This window comes from Leiobunum rupestre, chromosome 3 (assembly GCF_980474605.1).
Source record: "Leiobunum rupestre chromosome 3, qqLeiRupe1.1.hap1, whole genome shotgun sequence".
Classification (NCBI taxonomy): Eukaryota; Metazoa; Arthropoda; class Arachnida; order Opiliones; family Sclerosomatidae; genus Leiobunum; species Leiobunum rupestre.
Window position 1 is genome coordinate 11,019,752 of NC_143386.1, and position 20,342 is coordinate 11,040,093.

The following is a 20,342-nucleotide window of genomic DNA, read 5'->3' on the forward strand; positions in this document are numbered from 1 at the left end:
CGTTTGGAAAATCCCTTTATTAGACGCTTCAAAAAATCTTCAAGGAAATTGCCCAGACGTAATATTTCCTAGAGCCAGGACCTACATGTTACTCTTTATATAGTGCTTGTGGAAATAATGGAAACTTTTCACTTGTACGATATGCAACAAGTGTTTCCTTTTAACCAGGTAGATTTTTACCCATATATAAGGCTTAGCAAAAACACGACGTTCTGTTTACCGGTGAAAAGTTCCCACTACTTTACCAAGCACCATATAAACACTAAACAGTAATTGCAGGTCCGGGCTCTTGGAAATATTTCTTCTGGCAATTTCTTTTGAAGATTTTTATTGAAGCACCAATACCGTAAATTTTGCGTGTGATGTCATCATACATACAACAGTGATTGCCCGATGAAAAACACTTAATTTTTAAGAGAAGTTAAGTTTATATAAAGGCATAGCATCGACTTTTGGAGCAATCGGAGCAGCCCAAAGAAAACGTCGGGTAAACCATGAATGCATTCATTTGATGGAATATTCTATGGCTACTATTCAAACTTGAATAAATAAAAATTGCAGGTAGAAATAAATACATTCATAGTAAACGAATAATTTCCAACTATTAGCACATCAGATTCGGCGTAGCTGCTAACAATGGTTACTTATTGGTGTCTAAGGCTTATTTTCCACACCATTAAAATACGCTTTCAAAAACAATTTCGTAACTCTCGATATTGGAGCATAGAGATAGAAAATAAATAGAGGCACTATTGAATCTGGCGAAGTTGACCGCGAGTGCCGACCCCCTTTTCGCCTATGTAGGAATCCATGAGATGGGCAGATTACGTGGCGCCGTCGACGCGCGGTGAAATGAAATACATTATGCCTTTCGGAAAATCAACTGTCATTTTATGTAAAAAAAGAAAGGATAGATGGCGCTGCAAATTCTGCTCATCTCCGCTCTCTTACATGTGTGGGGGGGGGGGGGGGATGAATTTTCCGGTCAAAAACAGGGGTGCGTTAACGCGGTAATCTTCCCTCTATTTCTTTTCTATCTCTATGTAATGGATAACCCGGGTGTTGCTGAACTTGATGTTGGTCGTTTAAAGTAATTTGGTATAGTTAATTATGTTTACTTATATATAACGTAGCTCTAATTTTTGATTAAACGTTTTGTTTGAATTTCAAATAAACACCGTTGTCCCAATTTCCCAATTTTAAAGGTAAATCTATGTGAATAATATGTGTTTTAAAATAAATGTTCCTGTATCTAAAACCAAGGGTTAAAACTAAGCCTTTCAATACAAATCTTTGTTTTTTTCATTTTTAATATTTCATGTAAAATCTTTGGGTGAAATTATGTTAATTGATAATTATTACGTTAATTTACATCAAAGCGTCTATTTGTCTATATTCATGCGGATTTAGCTTTGAAGTAATATAACTTTCAGGATGCCAGTTCTGCTATTGTTTAGTACACTTGCTTCTCCAATATAATACATTACTAAGCTTTCTAGTGATAACTAGGCTTTAGTCAGCCAGTACAGTTAATTCTGGGTGGTTGGCATAGTATGAGATTGCATCGGCTATGTTGCTAGACATAATTAAACTTTTTCAATGACCAAAGTTCTAAATAATAATTGGGGTTTCATGGCTCATCACTTCACTTGGCACTTAAAATGAGCTTAGACTTCTTGATTTTGGGGTGTGTGTTTTTGTTTTTAGTAAGAGACAACACCGTTTTGGCACAGCTAGGGTTTCTAGAAGACAGGATAGAGGCCCACAAATATAAAAATTTCTTAGCTAAGGGTTGTTGGGTTGATGGAACGTTACTGTGCATGTTTTTGTCATGGTTATTCCTGTGTTGTAATTGTCAAGGAAAGTTGGAAAGTTAGACTTTAAAGGAAGGCAGTGCCATATTGGTAAAACATAGTTGTGTATGTGAACCACCCACATATACATGTAAATACATCATTGAAAGACAGTATTATACCACGCTCATATAACATATAAAATTATTTTAACTATTACAATTAATTAGCCTTGGCAGAAGGCAGAGATTTTCCCATGAGGGGATCATTTAAATTAATTAAATTAATTTATATTTGGAAGTGAAGGTGACCTATTTTCTATGATCTGTACAAACTATATTTCATTCTTATCCGTGGTTTGAAAATTATTTAAATTTAATGTTAATTTTAATTACATTTAAAGTGCATGGGATGGTTTTTATATTTGACTACTATTAGATTAAGGGTGTCTGCGTTTGAATATTTTTGCTTAGGTCAAGTTTATAGGAAAAACCATTAACGTCAAAATGGTAGGATTATAGTATACTGGTGGCCTTCAGAATAAGAGGTGGTCGAGTACGAAAATAACATTAAAAAAAATATTTTTTAACCGCCGCAAGTTAAAGGCCTAGGTTTTTTTCTGCCTGTCCCCTTTTAAATTAACTTAGTGGAGCACAAATACCCTGGTGGTAGGCCAACCGCTGAACATGATGGCCTAATTTAAAGGGGGACAGGCAGAAGAAAACTTAGGCCTTAAAGAAAAAATAATTGAAAATATCAGTTTTAATATATTATTATTAATTATTAATGTGAATGTTCCTGAATTCTAATGGTAACTAATATAACAATATATATCTATGTTTGTAACTAAACCAATAAACATTAAAAGAACCTATATAATTGGTGTCTAATGGCACCCTCCAATGTACCCATTCTCTATAATCATGGTGGGTGTGTATATAAATCCCACCTATTGACATTGAACCTTCTAACATCATATCTATTCCCAGCATACCTAATAGGGTGTTTCAAAAACCATGCAAATATCGAAATGTTTTGGTGCACATTGATTTTCTTGTTCATTTTGGTGGGAAAATGATAGAGGAAAAATTTTACGTAAATTCATTAATATTTAGGACTGCCTCAACGAGCTAAAGTTTTACCATTATAAACAAACCCATTTATAAGCAAAAAAAAATGTCACTCAAATACTTTAACTGAACGAAATATTTAATATTTATTACTTCATTTATTTATTCATGAAACATTCATGCATATATTGCATTGTAAATTTTAATTTTCACTTATAAAAATTTTTCATTTGACAAAAAAAACTACATATATAAGTGTATTCAGTAATAAATTATGATAATTTACCATAATTTGCTCCAAAAATATCAGATACAATCATTATATTCAGGGTCTTTGTACTGTTGGTGCCCATTCTGGTACTAGAGCCACAAATACAAATAAAAAACAAAAACACATTCATAATGCGCAAGTAAAATATATTTATTTACAAAAATAAACAGCCGACTAGTTTCAACACAACATTGTGTCATTGTCAAGGCGGTTTATTTTTGTAAATAATTATATTTTACTTGCACATTATGAACATGTTTTTATTCTTTTTTAATATCTTTCTTTACGTATACTTCAATCCACATTTACAATTAATTTTTTTTTTCAGAAAATTCCAAATGTATTGCTCGTAGTTTGAATAAAAATGGAAGTTTCGGATGATCTCAGTAAGAGACCCGGTACAAGGTAAGACTGTTTTATATATGGTAATTTTAAGTGATGAAATGATCCTTGAGCCTTTTATCGACCAATTGGTGTTTTCATAAAATAAAACAGTAAAGAAATTAAAAGTATAAAATGTTTTTATCTGCGCCACTAGCTTAAGCTTTTTGTTACTTCATTGGCACGCACATTTCGCATGTGGACTTAAAAATTTTAAAATTTTTGATGACCATAGCGCGTGCTCTCTATATTCAATTACTATAGCTAATGACTTTAAAAAAACATTAATACGCGACCTCCTATATTTTATAGAAACACCTATTGTGTTCATTCGCAATATTTAAGCTTTAAGCAGAAGTTCAGTTTTTAGAAAGATTCTGAGCATTTTTCAGAATTATGAATATTACTTAAAAGTAGCGTTATGAATTTAATATTCTTGAGTAATTTTTCTTAAACTAGCACGCAGAATGCATTTTTTATTTCTTAATATTTAAGTCTCTCTCATTTATTTATTTTACCTTGAATTTATTTCAATAATAACTTAAATTCTGTAAGTAGATTGATAGTTAATATAGTTATTATTTAATTGTTATTGTTCAATAACCCGGTTCCCTTTTAAAGACCGTGTATCTTGGATTTTACTTAAAGGGCCACACAATCATTCAAATTTCGCTAGTTAGCAGCACTAGTTTCCCGAAATAGGGCAGTTAAAATTTTCAGAACACATGGAATGTGCAGGGGTCACTTGATAACAGAAATTTCCATGACCTTGAACCATGTCTTCAAGGTTATTAAAAATTTATCTCAAGAAACATTAGAGATACAAATTTGGTTTCAACTAGTAACGTGTTCCCCGTCACATTTCCTGACTAAATAGCTTTGGGCAGTGGCGTAGCTGAGAACTAAGAGGCCCCCTCGCAAAAATTTCTATGAGGCCCCCGTTTTTAATTTTTTATGGTTAGCGGGGCCCCCCCCCCCCCCCGAAGCTTGAGGCCCCCGCACCACGGACCATCAGCTACGCCACTGGCTTTGGACACACCTAATTTGACCAATAACAAGTCTAGGGATTTTAGACAAAAACCAATAGGTCATGATGAAATAACGTACCAGGGACCAGGTTGAATGGCTTATCACTCGAAATGTACTCATGCTCGAGTATCAAAATTTTTTAGACATACTCAAGTGACCCCCTGAACGTTTTGTGTCCTGAAAATTTAAAATTTAACGCTAAAACACGTTCGAGTTATTGCCCCTGTATCGCTCTTTAGCTTACAACCCTGTATATGAATAATTTGCATATGAACTTATATTTTTTTCATAGGGTATTCAAAAAGAGTTCTCCAAATGGAAAAGTAAGTTTATTTAATTAATTTACCTCTTGGTAATTTGATGTTTATATGTCTACAGCTTTATGAAAATGGCTGAAGTGAATTTTGACGCTTATAGCTTTTTCCATTGGGCTGCTCCAAGCGGTCTCGGTTGGCCCGAAAAAAGAAACTTTATTCTATTGTGAAAAATGGAGCAGCTCTGAGACGGATTAACCATATTACTACGTAGCGGATTGATCCGAGCTGCTCCGTCTCTCGGATTGCCAATGGAATAAAATCTTAATACACTTTTGCTTGTGTATTTCATTTGGAGCGGCTCTATCTTGCACCTGTGCCACCTCGGCGCTAAAACTGTGATGTCATACACTGTCAAATCTGGATCAATCTTCGAGCAGTCTCAATGGAAAACAGTATTAAATGTATTTTGAAATAGGTTTTTTGTTCTTTTTTAGATTACTGTGTATTTGGGGAAGAGAGATTTTGTGGACCATGTTACTTATGTTGATCCAATAGGTGAGTTTTCCACAAAAATATTTTTAAATAAATTTTATTTATTTCTTGATTTTTCAAGAATTTTGATCTAATGACATTTAATTAATCAGATTAATATAATGGTTAAGCCCACACCAGAAAACTCATGGGATAATGGTCAGGTAAACACAAGGGGACATCTACACACCTAGAAGTTCCCATTGCATGTTTTCTAGCTCTAGGTTACTAATCTGTCTATAAACAGGGTTGCCACCATACCTGGAGAACCTGGAAAATTTAGGGAAAAGTCCTAATTTTAAAAACTGGTGAAAACGTTAGGGAAGAGTTGGGTTATTTTATTTTGTTTGAAAATGGTCAATTTTCACTATAATATGGTTAAAAATTGCTCAGTAAAGCTATGTATGCACTCCTGGATGGTTTTATCTTGGGGAGGTGGTATCATCAGTTCTTATGTTAAATTAGGTTTTAAGATTTTTTATTTTTTTCAGATGGAGTTGTCCTAATCGACCCAGAATATGTGAAAGAGAGAAAGGTTTATGGTCATGTTTTGGCAGCTTTCCGCTATGGCAGAGAAGATTTAGACGTATTAGGGTTAACATTTAGGAAAGACCTTTACTTGGCTTCAGAGCAAATATATCCAGTCCCAGACCAAAGCCTTTCCACGACGCCTCAAAGGCCAATGACGAGACTTCAAGAGAGGCTAGTCAAAAAACTTGGTCCAAATGCCTTCCCTTTCTATTTTGAAGTAAGCAGCTGGAAGAAAAATTTTCTACTTATATTTTAGTGTTTGCATGAAGGGTCAGAAATTAACTATGCAAAAAACTTGTGTATTTAGTATTTTACTGTAAAAAAAATTGAAATAAGTAGAATTTTTTATCAACTTCTATTTAGTTGTTACAAATAACTGAAATACTAATGGTAGTTACGTAAAATTCAAACTACAAAATTAAAGACCAGGACATTCTGTTGAAAATAGTTCCCTTGTGTTTTGTTTTCTCATATACTTGGTTTGCAATTTGTACGTGATAGTGCAGTAAAATCCTGTATTATTTTAAGAGTATAAATTTTTTAACCAAGTATGCGTGAAAACAATTGCCTCTATGAGCAAAACTGTGCAGGAGCCTATTTATGAAGAATTTCATGGTTGTTAGTTTTGTAATTTGTAGTATGGTTGTAAAAGCAATGTTTGAAAAGTCACCATGATTTTTGCATACTTTCAAATGATAGGAACCTTTCTAAGAATTTTTCTGATATGAAATCCAAAAGTTAATTATGGCTGTATGAGATGCTATCATTTGAAAGACTTTAAAGGTCTTTATTAAATTCTTTTAAAGTATGACAACACAGTACATGCTTTAAACAATTGTGGTTTAATTTTATGTAGCTTCTATTGTATAATGAATTCAACTATAAAAATATACATGTATACAGCGTTTTTTTGTGAGACAGCCAATAGGATTTTTGGGCAAGCGACTAACAATTTTAAGTAAAAGTTTATGGGCCCCATTACTGGGGTGGACCCCAATGCACCTCATTGGCTGCATTGCCATATTTTCGCCACTGCTCAGATTCAAATTGTGCTTCTCCTTTCTGTACGATTTTGCTCCATTTTGTTTCCTGATATCATATTGGTCTGTTTCCACTCACAATTGTCAGTTTAAGGAGACCGACTATATTCAGATTTTTTTTAGCATTGTACCCAACTCCCTCATGGTTGGAAGAGTAAGCTTGTTCACCTCGAAAAAAAATCAGGCCGGCTTATAATGTGATTAAAGCAAATGCCAGTGACTTTCTCCCCTCCCATGGTGGGGAAAATTAAAAAAAAAAATGACCGCTGAGCTCTGTCAGATCGAACCGAATTAAGGAACCACATTCACAGAATAATTGTCTTAAAAAGTTATTTATTTGACCTGCCGATAACACGTGTACAGAAACAAACTCGCGATATTCGAAAAGTATATTGTTAATCCGATTCCGGGATAATAATGACGGCCGGCGTCCTCGAAACGTCTCTTATATCGTCCCAGAAAACCCGCCGCTGCTGACCCTTGGACTCGAGATAAGACACCCGCCGTAGGACTGGTGGCGCCATCTCTCCACACGTGTTCACACTACAAAATAAATAAACCCACCGAGACTTCCCAACACAGCTCCCCATTACAAACCTCCTACACCAGCGGCTAGTTCTAAACGGCAACCCTAATTGAAATCAGAGATGAACAATGTGTGCTTTGTGTGAAATGGGATGCAAATGAATAGGGTATTTTTTATAACTGAGTTATGAGAAAACACGTTAAGGTACCATCTGTACATGATATCTTAGGTAGTGTTCTATGAAATTGTCTCTTAAATCCTGTGTTATTGTCAGGAGAGATAGAAATCTGTGAGTCAGGTGAGAGTCAGGTTATATGACATTATACAGGTGAAAACAGAGTTGCTCTATTGTGTATGTGATTTATCACCTGGTTTTATTTTTATATTAATATATTATATCTTTTTATTTTCCTAAGTGGTAAGGTATACCTCTACATTATTATTATTTATTAAACTACAGCTATACTGTTGAAATACCATTGTTTAACAAATTAAACCAAAAATTATTCTCGTTTATAACTTCTTACAAATGTTTTAACTTCATTTTTAGTTACCTCCTCACTGTCCAGCTTCTGTAACATTGCAGCCAGCACCTGGTGACACAGGTAAACCGTGTGGTGTGGATTATGAACTCAAAGCTTATGTTGCAGAAAATGTTGAAGAAAAACCACACAAAAGGTAGAACTTGGCATTATTTTAATTTTATTAACATGTACATTAATATATTGGTTTTCTGATTAGGAACTCTGTTCGATTAGCAATTAGAAAGATTATGTACGCTCCTAGTAGGCAAGGTGAACAACCGAGTGTAGAAGTTAGTAAGGAGTTCATGATGTCACCAAATAAACTCCATCTGGAGGCGTCCTTAGATAAAGAGGTCAGTTCTTTACTTTGTTTCTATTTAAGTTATTAGTTAATTTCATTTATCTCCCTTTTAAGATTGTACTTTTGAAAGTTAAAGGTTGACAATTCTCAACAGTTATATTCATAAACTTTTATGACCTTGGTTTATCAATTTATTTTTCAAACCCATTTTGTATCCCACTTCATAATCCAATATGTGGGTGAAGTGAACTACAGCGGCCTCATTGAATTTTATATTAATTTTGGTTGCGCCTGATAGACCTTGTCACGTAGATGCCGAGGGTATTTTTTATTTTGGCCGCAAATGATTATTTAATTTTTTAATTTTTTTTAATTTTAAAAATTTCTCATTTTCATTGAATTTTATATTAATTTTGGTTGCGCCTGATAAACGCCGAGGGTATTTTTTATTTTGGCCGCAAATTATTATTTAATTTTTTATGTAATTTTAAAAATTTCTCATTTTTGGGCATTTTCACATGTTTCATTGTACTTATTTCCGTCGTGTGTTCGCCGACACCACAGTTTCGGTGTCCTAATAATTTCCACGTATTATTCCCGTACTTTATAAAATCAATTACAGGTTTTGTTCATTTTATAGGTCTTTTGTGTTTTTGGGCCACAAAGTGATATTCCCGTACTTTATAAAATCAATTACAGGTTTTGTTCATTTTCTAGGTTTTTTGCATTTTTGGGCCACAAACGCTTTTTTATGGTTGATATTAAAAGTATATACTTGATGCTTAAGGCTTGGTACTGTCCTCTAGGTTGCGTTACAGATGGCCCATCGCTTTTTTTAGTATGGGGTTTGGGGAGGCGCCGCGCGCCCCCAGCGCTTGAGCGAAGTGAGTGCGCGGCGCCATCAGGCGCCAATACGGGGAATATAGTAACGTCTTTTACGTGTTTTGGAAGCAAACCTGTTCTCATTTTTGTTACTATTTAAGTTGATACGATTTCAATAATTACGATGCCACTAGGTACGATTACAGGAGGGTCACCGTCAATGCTCGGAATGGGGCTGGGGCGCGTCAAAAGTGGTGTCGACGGATACACGACGGAACTATTGTTTAGAAAAACGTTACTAATCCCCTAAAATGACTACTTTTTTAAAAATTATTTAATTAAAAAATTTTCATTTGCGGCCCAAAAAAAATAACTTCGTAATCTACACGTCAAGCGCTACATTCTTCGCCAAAAAAAACGGTAATCCCCTAAAATTACTTCTTTTTTAAAATTAAGTTAATTAAAAAAATAATCATTTGCGGCCCATAAAAAAATAGTGTCATAATCTATGCGTCAAGTGCTACATTCTCCACCACAAAAAAAAAGAAAAATTATATGAGGCCGCTTCAAAATATCGTAAATTCCAGTTTAGAGGCCTTAAATTGGTAGAAGACTTGTTTCCGAAAGTTAGCCATAAGTATGTGTTAACCACATGATTTCTGAAACTAAAAATTAAATGGTTGTCTATGCTCCAGAGGTGTATCCCATTAAGGGGCAGTCTAAAAATTGCTCTTGGTAAATAAATTTACATTAGTATAATTTATGACTCGTCTTTCATCAGTAATTAATGGTGAATGAACATTAGTAAATAAAACCAAATTGTTTTAATGTGGTATTTTTTAATTAAAGCTTTATCATCATGGAGAGGACATTGCAATCAATGTGCATATTGCAAATAATTCTTACCGGACAGTGAAAAAAATAAAAGTCACTGGTAACATTTATTTCTTATTCTTTATGCTATTATAATTATTATTAGATAATAAATTTATTTTTATTTTAGTTCGTCAATTCGCAGATATTTGTCTTTTTTCTACTGCCCAATATAAATGCACAGTGGCCGAAATTGAAAGCGAGTAAGTTTGCTAAGATATTAGGTTTAACTTCTTAATAAAAGTAACACTAATAAATGGCAGTAAACAATAATAATAATGGCTATATTTGGAACATCTTTTAAATTAAAACTTGTTTACAAAAGAGTTCATGGTTAAATTAACACTATTAAATTTGAATAAAATGAAGGTTTATAAATAGTAGTATATATATGTATATATATATTAGGTTAATTTTCTAACGATGCATTAAATTTTCCCAAATTCCGTATTAAATCTAGGAAGATTCTTAATTAACACGAGTTTTTAATGTAGTGATAGTTTCTTAATTTTATAAGTTATTTGGTAAATCATATCAAGAATCTTGGAATAACTGATCTAGATTTATATGAGCCTCTAGTAATTCTGATGGTTTAATGTCCAGGAAACTAGTTCTTTTTATATAGAGGGAATTATTGTTCTTTACTTTGAACATAAAATTCAGAATATTAGTTGTAAATAATTGACTAAAATAATCTATATCCACTATTTCTTTAGCTTCAGTAAGTGAGAAATACTTAGTTCACTTAGAAATTACCTTTACAGCATGATTAATAACAGAGTTAATCTTCTCCAATTCACTTTTAGTTGCTAAGGTCTAAAAAATAGCATATTCAACAATGGGTTTAATAATAGCATTGTAAATTATCCTTAACGTACCTTTATGAAGATGATATTGTAAAGGTCTGAGTAACCATATCCTGGTTTTCATCAAACCATAGTCTAATGTTCTCTGTTTCTGTTCTTTCAATAGATCTATTGCAGGTTTTTAATATATTTGCAGCGGCTTCACTCGTTAAGCAATTTGAAAAGAATAGCATTAATTTAGTTTTGTTTCTGTTAAGACGGAGACCCTTCATCGATGACAGCTTGTCATTTAATTTATAGAAATCATTATCTACACTACTTTTAAGCTTCTTTGAATTTGAGCAATTGCAATTATCATCCATGGACGCTTCAATAAAAGATACTCGGTTTTTACTCCCCTCTCCAAATTCATGTGGGAAGGAACTGTTTCCGGTCGGTCGGTTAAACGGTTAGAATGGCTAATCAAAAAGTCATAATTAAGCCAATTGGAGACACGTTTTTGCCCTCATGAGAATTTTGCGTCAGATAAGAAACGCGTCGGCTCATACTAATGTTAATTTTTGATAATATATTTTAAGGTAAAATATATAATGTTACTAAAACTAATTATAAGAAGATAATATTATTATTATTATCAGCCTCTTATGGTATAAATAATTAAAATTATACGAAATATTTTTATATTACTGGGAAATTTTAAGGCTTCTCATCGAGGCAGAGCTAATTCATTTCGTATAAAATTATCTTTCGGAAAAAGATGAAAACTACTTCCTTTAGAACTAAACGTATTACTTTTGCAGTACGGTGTGCAACAAGTGTTTCCTTTTAACCAGGTACCTTTTTTTTGGCATGTTAAGGCTTAGCAAAAAACTGATGTTACGTACGAGAAAAGTTTCCAGCTTTCTAATATTTCAAGCACTATATAAATAGTACCTTATGAGTCCTGGCTGTCGGAAATATTACTTCTTGGCAATTTCTGGGAAGATTTTTTATTTAAGCGCCTATTGCATTATCATCAGCATATTCATTGTCCATAGAGGCCATCATTTTTTTAGGATTGTATTAAAATATCATACTGGACTATAATAAGCTTTTGATAAATCAATGAACATGACAATTAAATTTTTAATTTTCAAGATTTGGAAGTTTAGTTTCATATAAGTTAAAAGTAGGAGTGGCAATGAAATGTCCAGTCCGAATGTATTTTCTAGAAACTCCAATTTCCTTATTTGTTATTCTCTCACATGTAGCTGAGAGGATTGCTAATGATCTGCATTAGTGTTATGGAGTATAAAATATTGTACAAAATAATTGTTTTCGTAATGTACCAATGTAGTGATTTGTTAATCATTAAATTTACATAATTTCGGCCTTGGTTTAGCTAAACCATTAAAAATTGGGCATAATTTAAATAATTTTAGTACATCTGTCTGTTAGACTAATTTCAAACTTGAATTTTACCTTTGTTTTCAGAGATGGATGTCCTGTTGGTCCTGGTTTTACATTGTCCAAGGTTTTTTACTTGCAACCACTTTTAGCGAATAATAAAGATAAGAGAGGCTTAGCGTTAGATGGTCAGCTAAAACATGAGGACACAAATTTAGCTTCTTCAACAATGTAAGTATTTTTAAACTGAAGCACACCAACTACAATTTTATTGGCTACCAGAAAGAGAGCACTAACGTTTTTCACTCAATTAGGCAAGCCCATTTTTTGTTAACCATTTCGGGTGAAGTGTAGTACAGCGGCCTCATCGAATTTGATATTAATTTTGGTTGCGCCTGATAGACCTTGTCACGTAGATGTCGAGGGTATTTTTTTATTTTGGCCGCAAATGATTATTTAATTTATTAATGTAATTTTAAATTTCTAATTTTTGGGCATTTGCACGTGTTTTGTTGTACTTATTTCCGTCGTGTGTTCGCCGTCAACACAGTTTCAGTGTCCTAATGAATTCCACGTGATATTCCCTTTTTCTATAAAATCAGTTACAGTTCTTGTTCATTTTCTCGGTGTTTTGTATTTTTGGGCCACAAAGTGATATTCCCGTACTTTATCAAATCTTTTACAGTTTTTGTTCATTTTCTCGGTGTTTTCTATTATTGGGCCACTTTGTTTCTGGTTGAGATTAAAAGTATATACTTGATGCGTAAGGCTTGGTACTGTCCTCTTGGTCGCGTTATAGATGGCCCATCGCTTTTTTTAGTATGGGGTTGGGGAGGCGCTGCGCGCCCCCAGCGCTTGAGCGAAGTGAGTGCGCAGCGCTGTCAGGCGCCAATACGGGGAGTTTAGTAACGTCTTTTACGTGTTTTGGAAGTAATTATCTTCGTCGGGTTGTCGCCTACACCACGGCTTGTTACTGTTTGTTTAGGTTTCCACTCTACTAACTTTTTAACATTTAGTTAATTTAATTATCATTTTCGACCCAAAAACAAAAGTTTCGTAATCAACGCGTCAAGTGCTACATTCTCCGCCACCCTAAAATACAAAAACACGGTAATTTCCTACAATTAGTACATTTTTAACATTAAGTTAATTAATTTAATTATCATTTGCGGCCCAAAAAAAAATTAGTTTCGTAATCTAGCGTCAAGTGCTACATTCTCCGCCACCCAAAAATACAAAAACACGGTAATTCCCTAAAATTAGTACATTTTTAACATTAAGTTAATTAATTTAATTATCATTTGCGGCCCCAAAAAAATTAGTTTCGTAATCTACGCGTCAAGTGCTACATTCTCCACCAAAAAAAAACACGAAATTACATGAGGCCGCTGTAGTGCAATTTTGCCACAATTTCTTTGTATAAATCCAATTTACTTATTCTTGTATTTACCTGGCCTTAATGCTATGTATATTTCATATTATAATATTGTTACATAAGTGACACTTCCTATTCTTCACATGCAAAAGTTTTACTGAGAGCTCTTCACAAGACACTGTATTACATGCTTCGTGGCCGTTTTGCCTTATCAACAGTCCGCTTGCTAACTCGTCACACGTAGACTTTGACAGCGCCTCACTAGGGGGAGATTTTCTTCTTGTGATGACGTCACTCCGTTACTAGCTCTCAGTAAAATATTCGCCAAAGTGACAAACCTATGGAACAACATGCTAATAATGATACTAATTAAATTTTGTGAAAATTGTAACATTTTTTTTTGCAAGGGCCTGTTAGGTGTGAAAAATTCCCTGAGAATTCTGGAGAGATTTCATTAGGCCAACTTTGTTGCATTACTTGTTTTTAATTTTTTTTGTTGCTTAGCTTTATTTCAAATCTATAACTCCCTAATAGGATGGCATTCTTCACAAAAATAATTTTTATTTTGCAGTATTACAGATCCATCTCAAAAAGAAAATTTAGGAATCATAGTTCAGTACAAAGTAAAAGTAAAACTTTGCCTTGGAGCATTAGCCGGGTATGCTTATTAATAGTTCCTTTGGAGTATGAATACACATTATGACTAATATAACATTGAAGCTCAAACCTGGAAACCTATTGCGCTTCGTGCTAAAATCTGCCTCTTCTAAATTTTTTGGGTGTGTGTTCAGTAAAGAGCAGATGAAATAGAAAATTAGAGACATAATGTATATTTGTACTTCTTAATATTTTTATGCCTATTGTATTATTTTGCTAGTTAATTTTTGAGGCAAATCGTTAAGATGCCAAACTTTTAGTGTCCAATTTTATGAAAGTGTATATAGTTCAGTCTATTTCCAATATACAATATTATAAAGTAGAGTATTTTTAGATATTGCTAGTTAGCTACACTTTTGAAAAAGTAAAGGTATCTGAAATATTTTTCAACCTTAAAGAAACTTAATTTCCAGAGTGAAACCACAAAAATAAACCACGATGATTGTTAAGTGTCTAAACCTCAAATCTCCACAAAAAATGTTTCAGAAATGAAAAGTTTTTTATGGTTGGAAAAATTATAATTTTTTTGCGGGCTGCAGCAGAGAGCTTGATTTTACTAAGCTTTCCACAAATAACTTTTCTGAAATTGAAGCGAAATGCTTTAAATATAAATAGTTTCAATTTTTTTACTAATTTTAAGTATAATTTCAGCGATCTAGTGGCAGAACTGCCCTTTATATTAATGCATCCTAAACCAGATGAGCCAACACCACCTCCATCTCGCAGTAGCATAGCTGGAGGAGCTGTTACAGGAAATTTAAATGCTCAAGGAACGAATGATGATGGAGTAGCTGTTGACACAAATTTAATTCAGCTAGAAGGGTAAGTTACCCCCCACCGTTTGGTTGTGGAACGTGAAAGTAATGTCAGTATAGTATCGGTAGACAGCAATGTCGGCAGAAGTTGATTTTATGATGTCATGAAATAAGTTTCAAAATAACTAATCTACATTATGTGAATTAACACTAAGGTCTTATTTTAAGAATCAAAGCCTTATCTAGTTCAGCCCAGCTTATTACTTATGAGCATTACATTACATTCACTTCAAGGGTGTGCTAAACAAATATTAACTATCATTATTGCGCTTTTTTCTCTTTTTAATATAATTAACGCAAAACACACTTCTATAGTCTCCCTAACTGTCTTGCTGTCAGAATATGCTAATTTGACAAACTATGTGAAACATTTTCAAATTATTGCTAAATTTTATGTTATTTTGTAGGGACAGTGGCAACTGTATTGAAGATGATGACATAATATTTGAAGATTTTGCCAGGCTACGATTGCGTGGTGAAACTGATACATGAACTGGTGTCACCTTATTAAAAAGGATAGGTAAATATGCGACTGAAAATTGGCACAATCGTCCGACTGTAATATTGCCTTGTTCGAATTGTTAACTCTCTCCCCATAAACTAAACTCACCTGTTAAATCATGGACTAGTGACGACATTGTGCATAATATTATGGAAGCGAAATGTTTGAACAAAAAATGCCAATATAAAGATTTTAATTATAAAACTGTATAGAATATATTGTATATTTCGATAGCCACAGCCGTAGGCCTCCTCTCCCGTAAGTCAGTTCCACTTTAGCTAGTTAACTTGCCATAGCTTTAATTATTTCTAATTGTAATTAATGTTATTTTTATATTATTTACTGCATTTTCCAATAAATTTTTAAAGACTAGTTCTTGTAAAAATCTGTTCATTATTATTTTTATAAAGCTTAAAGTTTATTGTCTTCTATTTTAAATCTATTGTGAATTAAATGTAAGTGTTAATTTTATTGGATAGACTTAATGCTTTTTAAACCTCGGAATAACACGAACAAATGCTTAAATTATGTAGGTAATTAATTTATTAGTTTTTAGTTTCATTTACTTTAAAATCATTGCTTATATTTAAATATTAAAGTGACCCTAGTTTAAAATGAGCAAAAATAATGTTAGAGGAGCTGCTCAATTTTGCAATTTTTTACACAATATTTGAAGTAATATATACCATAACCATAGAATTTGAAAATAAAAGGTGATGATAAAACGAGGCAATCATTTGTTACTGAATAGGTGAATTGTTGTGGTAAATGATTTATGCTGAAGCAAATTAACCTAATATAACATTTTGCAAAGAAACTATAACTGAAATTTTTTACTCCAGTTTTACTGGTCATTTGTTTTTAATTGACTAAGTATAGCTTTAAAACGTAACTTTCGTTCCCGTAGATTACAGTCAATTTGAGATTGCCATTTTCTGGTTTACTGGGAAATTGATCTTTTCTAAGAAAAACATTTAAAAGTTCTATACAAAGTGTATGTGTAAAGATAATCAAGGCAAAAACTATAAAAATCCCAAGTTTTTAATCTTTTTTAATATAATTTGCTAAGAAGGAACTTGAAACATTTTTGAAAACCACTTTTTCACCTCTGGGTCGGGAGTGTCAATTAGAAAGCCCTTGATAACCAAAAAAATCATACTAACATTTGGACCATTTTCACAAATCTTTAAAAATTGGATTTTAAAGAAATTTAGCTATTGTTTAATATAAATTTTAACATGTGATAAAGGTGAAGAATTCTGGTTTAAACATTTGCTTGCATTTAAATTTATGCCATCAATGAAATTCTAAGTTTTCTATTTCCAAGGTGAAAAGGATGGTCACAAATACAATAAATATATTAAAAGTAATAATTTAAGGGTGCTCTTTAAGTTTCTAATTGACTTTTTTAACCCAACACATGTAATGGTGACTTTCTATTTGAATTACTTTAAAAATTTTGAAATAATGTTATAATTTGCTCCTCTTTAGCCATTTTATATATACACATTTTAAAATAGCTTTTTACAGTTGACTGAACATGAATTTGTGGCTTTGTTCAGATCCCTTAAATCTTTTGTCAATATGTTTTGGTAGCCCTCGAATGAGTACCGCCAGGTATTGATAGTACCGGTAATAAAAACTTAAGGCGTGACTTTGATGGATTAGTCATTACTTAGCCATTGACTGCTACTTGAATCAAATGTTTATAATTAGTGTAACAAGATTTGTAAAGAAAAATGTACAGTTTTGCTTTTATGTTAAAATGTTTTATCTTTTAACCGCCGTTCGTATTGTACCAAGTGGTAATTTATTTAAAATATCATTAAAAATTACAAACTACTGTAGGCGCTATAAATAAAACATTTAAATTTTAATTTTAAATATTTTCCAGATTTTTATAAGAGTTTTTAAATTAGCACTTAATTTAAGACGCTATTTGACAAATTATATAGCTTTTTTACTTCAAGCAGATGTTTTCTAAATTGTAATTGCTACATATTTACATAAGCTATTTTTTCACAACTAGTTTGTTTTTGTCAATGAGAAACTTGTAGATCAGAATACGAAAGCGTAACAATGCGATTGTTTCCATGAAAAATTTTTCATCAAAATACTGGGGTTATTATTTTTTATTTAATAAACTTTGAAAAAATGCATTTAATTTAAATCTAATTTTTGGATTTTATTAATTTTTTTTAAAAAAAAATTCTGAAAAATTAAGAATTTGCGATTGTTGATAATTTCACTAAAACTTTATTTATTTTATTTACATATAATTAGTATTTGTAATTTAGTACTATTGTACATTTTCATAAGTAGGTGATATAAATCATGTTTAAAATTGGTTTTAATGCCATTTGATTTCAATGAGACAACCGTGGAAGATACATGATTTGGTAAATTAAAACTGGTAGGCCAAAATTATCTTTATGCTAAATTCTTTCAAATTACATAGGAACATTGGACCACCAAATCAATTGCCATGCGAAGCTTTAGCCCGTGATCCATTAGTCAGAGGACACCTTTCAGCTAACTAAGTCAGGACTAAATTTTAGCTCTTTTAAGAAATTTTAAATGGGGAGAGCTATAACCAGGTTTGGGTCTTCAATTTTATTATTAAAAGCTTATTATTTAAACTGACATATATATATTTTAAATTGGGGCCAATTATTTATGAAAACTTTCATATTTAAAACAATATATTTTCTTGCCAAGTTTGAGCTTTAGAAACCAGAAATTCTTGATGGAAAGGCACATATGTTTATGATGAAAATTGAACCAATTTCATAAGCAATAGTTGTTTTAAACAAAATAACCTGCTGTTAGCTTCCAAATTTAAAAATGTAAGCTTGAGCTTTCCATGGGAACTGAATAATTAAGACAATTTTCCAGAAATTATCAAGTTAATTTTCCATGCCCAACTGGCACATTTTCCAATTTCCTTATTTCAGTGAAAAATGTATCTTTTACCATTTACCGATATACCAATTGTGTTGTTTGGTTCTCAAATATTGTCTCACAACTTTTAAATAGCAATTAAAAAAAAAGTAAGCAATCTGATGAAATTTTACAAAACAATGTCCCCCACCCCTATATTTTGCAACCATGAAAATTTAATTTTTTCGAGCAATTAGTGCTTTTAAAGAAAAACGTAACACAGTATAAGTGACTTGAATGGAATTTATTTATGGTGAAGGTTATTTGTATATTTTTAAAACATTTTGAAATCTACATCTTAAAAATATTTGGAATGCAGTATATATTTTCAGACGTCATTTTTCATAAAATACATACTTAAACATTTTTAACTCATGTTAAGTATTTTTTTATCAAAACCAGGGAGCCAGAATTGGCGTTTGAATTTTACAAATGTTCAAAACTTTTGGTTTCTGGTACATTTTTTTTCTTCTTGAAATACATGAACATGGTAAAATTAATGATTAGGTAGTGTAGTAAACTTGGTATATGTAATTTAGTAAAATTTATTGAAAACTCAAAAGGTGTACACATTTCAAAACTTTTTATAGAATACTTAACTTTTTGTCATTGAGTAAATAATCACTTGAGAAAACCTTTTAAGTCAACTTTGTTGCAAAATTCTTTTAACTTCTTGGGCCCAACCAAGCTACAATACTTTTTTTAGCTTTATAATATTAGCTTTTTATATAATAAAGTTTAGCAGAAAATATTTGAACTGAAAAAAGACAATAATCATCTTTTTAATTAAACCAAAATAATTGAAAATAAGAATTATTAACCTAATTCATAAATGTTAATATCATATTTTAAGTAGTACAAATAATTTTCTAATAATAGTGATTTTTTCCACAGTTAATCCGCAAACTCGGCGATAATTTTTGTGGCAAGAACTCAAAAATGGAACATGACTTATGAGTTCAGTTTGAAAGCTGTGTTGGCCACCAAAGTTGGGCTAAAATGTTTGCTCGTAAGAGTAAGCTTTAAGTGTCAAAATTCACTTAGTGGTATTAAATACTTTGCAAAATGTTATTAATGATTCAAGACCTAAATTTGCAATATTATATCAGTTATTTTATGTAATTTACCATCAATTCCCTCCAACTTAATATATATATCAGTGTGCAAATAGTAATTAACAAATTAAAATTTCATAATTTTACTGTTAATAAAAGCTGGATTTAATAATTGATATTTGCAAATGTTAAGTTAAAGTTATTTCTTTAAATGTATAGTAAACTCGTCTTGTGTAGTATCTTTGCTTAGTAATAAATAACAAGATACCAGTAACAGTAAGTGGAAAATGTATGTTCAAATTGAACATATGTTAGGTTACCTGCTCCATCATTTTGCTTCCAAATAAACATTAATTAAGCTTTACTGGTTTATTGTGAAATATTTAACATTTAAAATTTACCCTTTATTTATATTACCGAAAAAACTGAACATCCTCTAATAAACTGCATTTTTTTGCAAAAATTTAAATTATTTTGAGATTATTTGCAGCAATCTAACCATATATTAAAGGGACTGTAAAGTGTTTTGAAAATTAAGGGTAAGAATTTTGAGGAAGGAATTTAACTTCAAATCCCCATTAAACACTAAGTTTACCCCAAGTTTATGCAGTGAGTTTCAGCAAAATTGTCTTTAAACGAAATTTTTCCACTAAGCTAGGGGGAACCCCCTCAGTAAAGAGGCATATGTCCAAGTTTTATGTAAGTCAATAGTGAGCTCAAACTAAAAGCTGCTGCTTCACATTCATCAGGAGACCAGACTTTATTAGTACCGCTCGCTTCTGAACCTGACTTGTCTTTCTTTACTACACTACCACTTCTACCGTAACATTTCTGCGACAAATTATGTTTCAACTGTA

At 32.0% G+C, this 20,342-nt stretch overlaps 1 protein-coding gene across 2 annotated transcripts; it reads left to right on the top strand.

Annotated features, from left to right (window-relative positions):
- The first annotated feature begins 1,060 nt into the window (after positions 1-1,060).
- Positions 1,061-19,603, top strand: krz (beta-arrestin protein kurtz). 2 transcript variants are annotated; one of them, XM_090167825.1, is made up of 14 exons: positions 1,061-1,205; positions 3,463-3,539; positions 4,837-4,867; positions 5,296-5,356; positions 5,824-6,080; positions 7,980-8,107; positions 8,171-8,306; positions 9,926-10,010; positions 10,080-10,152; positions 12,229-12,372; positions 14,088-14,174; positions 14,825-14,995; positions 15,396-15,508; positions 19,325-19,603. In XM_090167825.1, the coding sequence occupies exons 2-13, from the start codon at positions 3,499-3,501 to the stop codon at positions 15,478-15,480; spliced, it is 1,299 nt and encodes a 432-aa protein (XP_090023951.1). In that variant the 5' UTR covers positions 1,061-1,205; positions 3,463-3,498; the 3' UTR covers positions 15,481-15,508; positions 19,325-19,603. The 2 variants fall into 2 exon arrangements, with proteins under 2 accessions (XP_090023951.1, XP_090023950.1); XM_090167824.1 differs by lacking the exon at positions 19,325-19,603 and having other exon boundaries at positions 15,396-15,862.
- The last annotated feature ends 739 nt before the right edge of the window (positions 19,604-20,342 follow it).

What these genes read in the sequence shown, in the direction of transcription:
- krz (XM_090167825.1), top strand. Translation starts at nt 3,499, where the DNA reads ATGGAAGTTTCGGATGATCTCAGTAAGAGACCCGGTACAAG. An exon ending in AGTAAGAGACCCGGTACAAG is followed by an intron (nt 3,540 to 4,836) that starts GTAAGACTGTTT and finishes TTTTTTTCATAG; the next exon opens with GGTATTCAAAAAGAGTTCTC. An exon ending in GTGGCCGAAATTGAAAGCGA is followed by an intron (nt 10,153 to 12,228) that starts GTAAGTTTGCTA and finishes CTTTGTTTTCAG; the next exon opens with AGATGGATGTCCTGTTGGTC.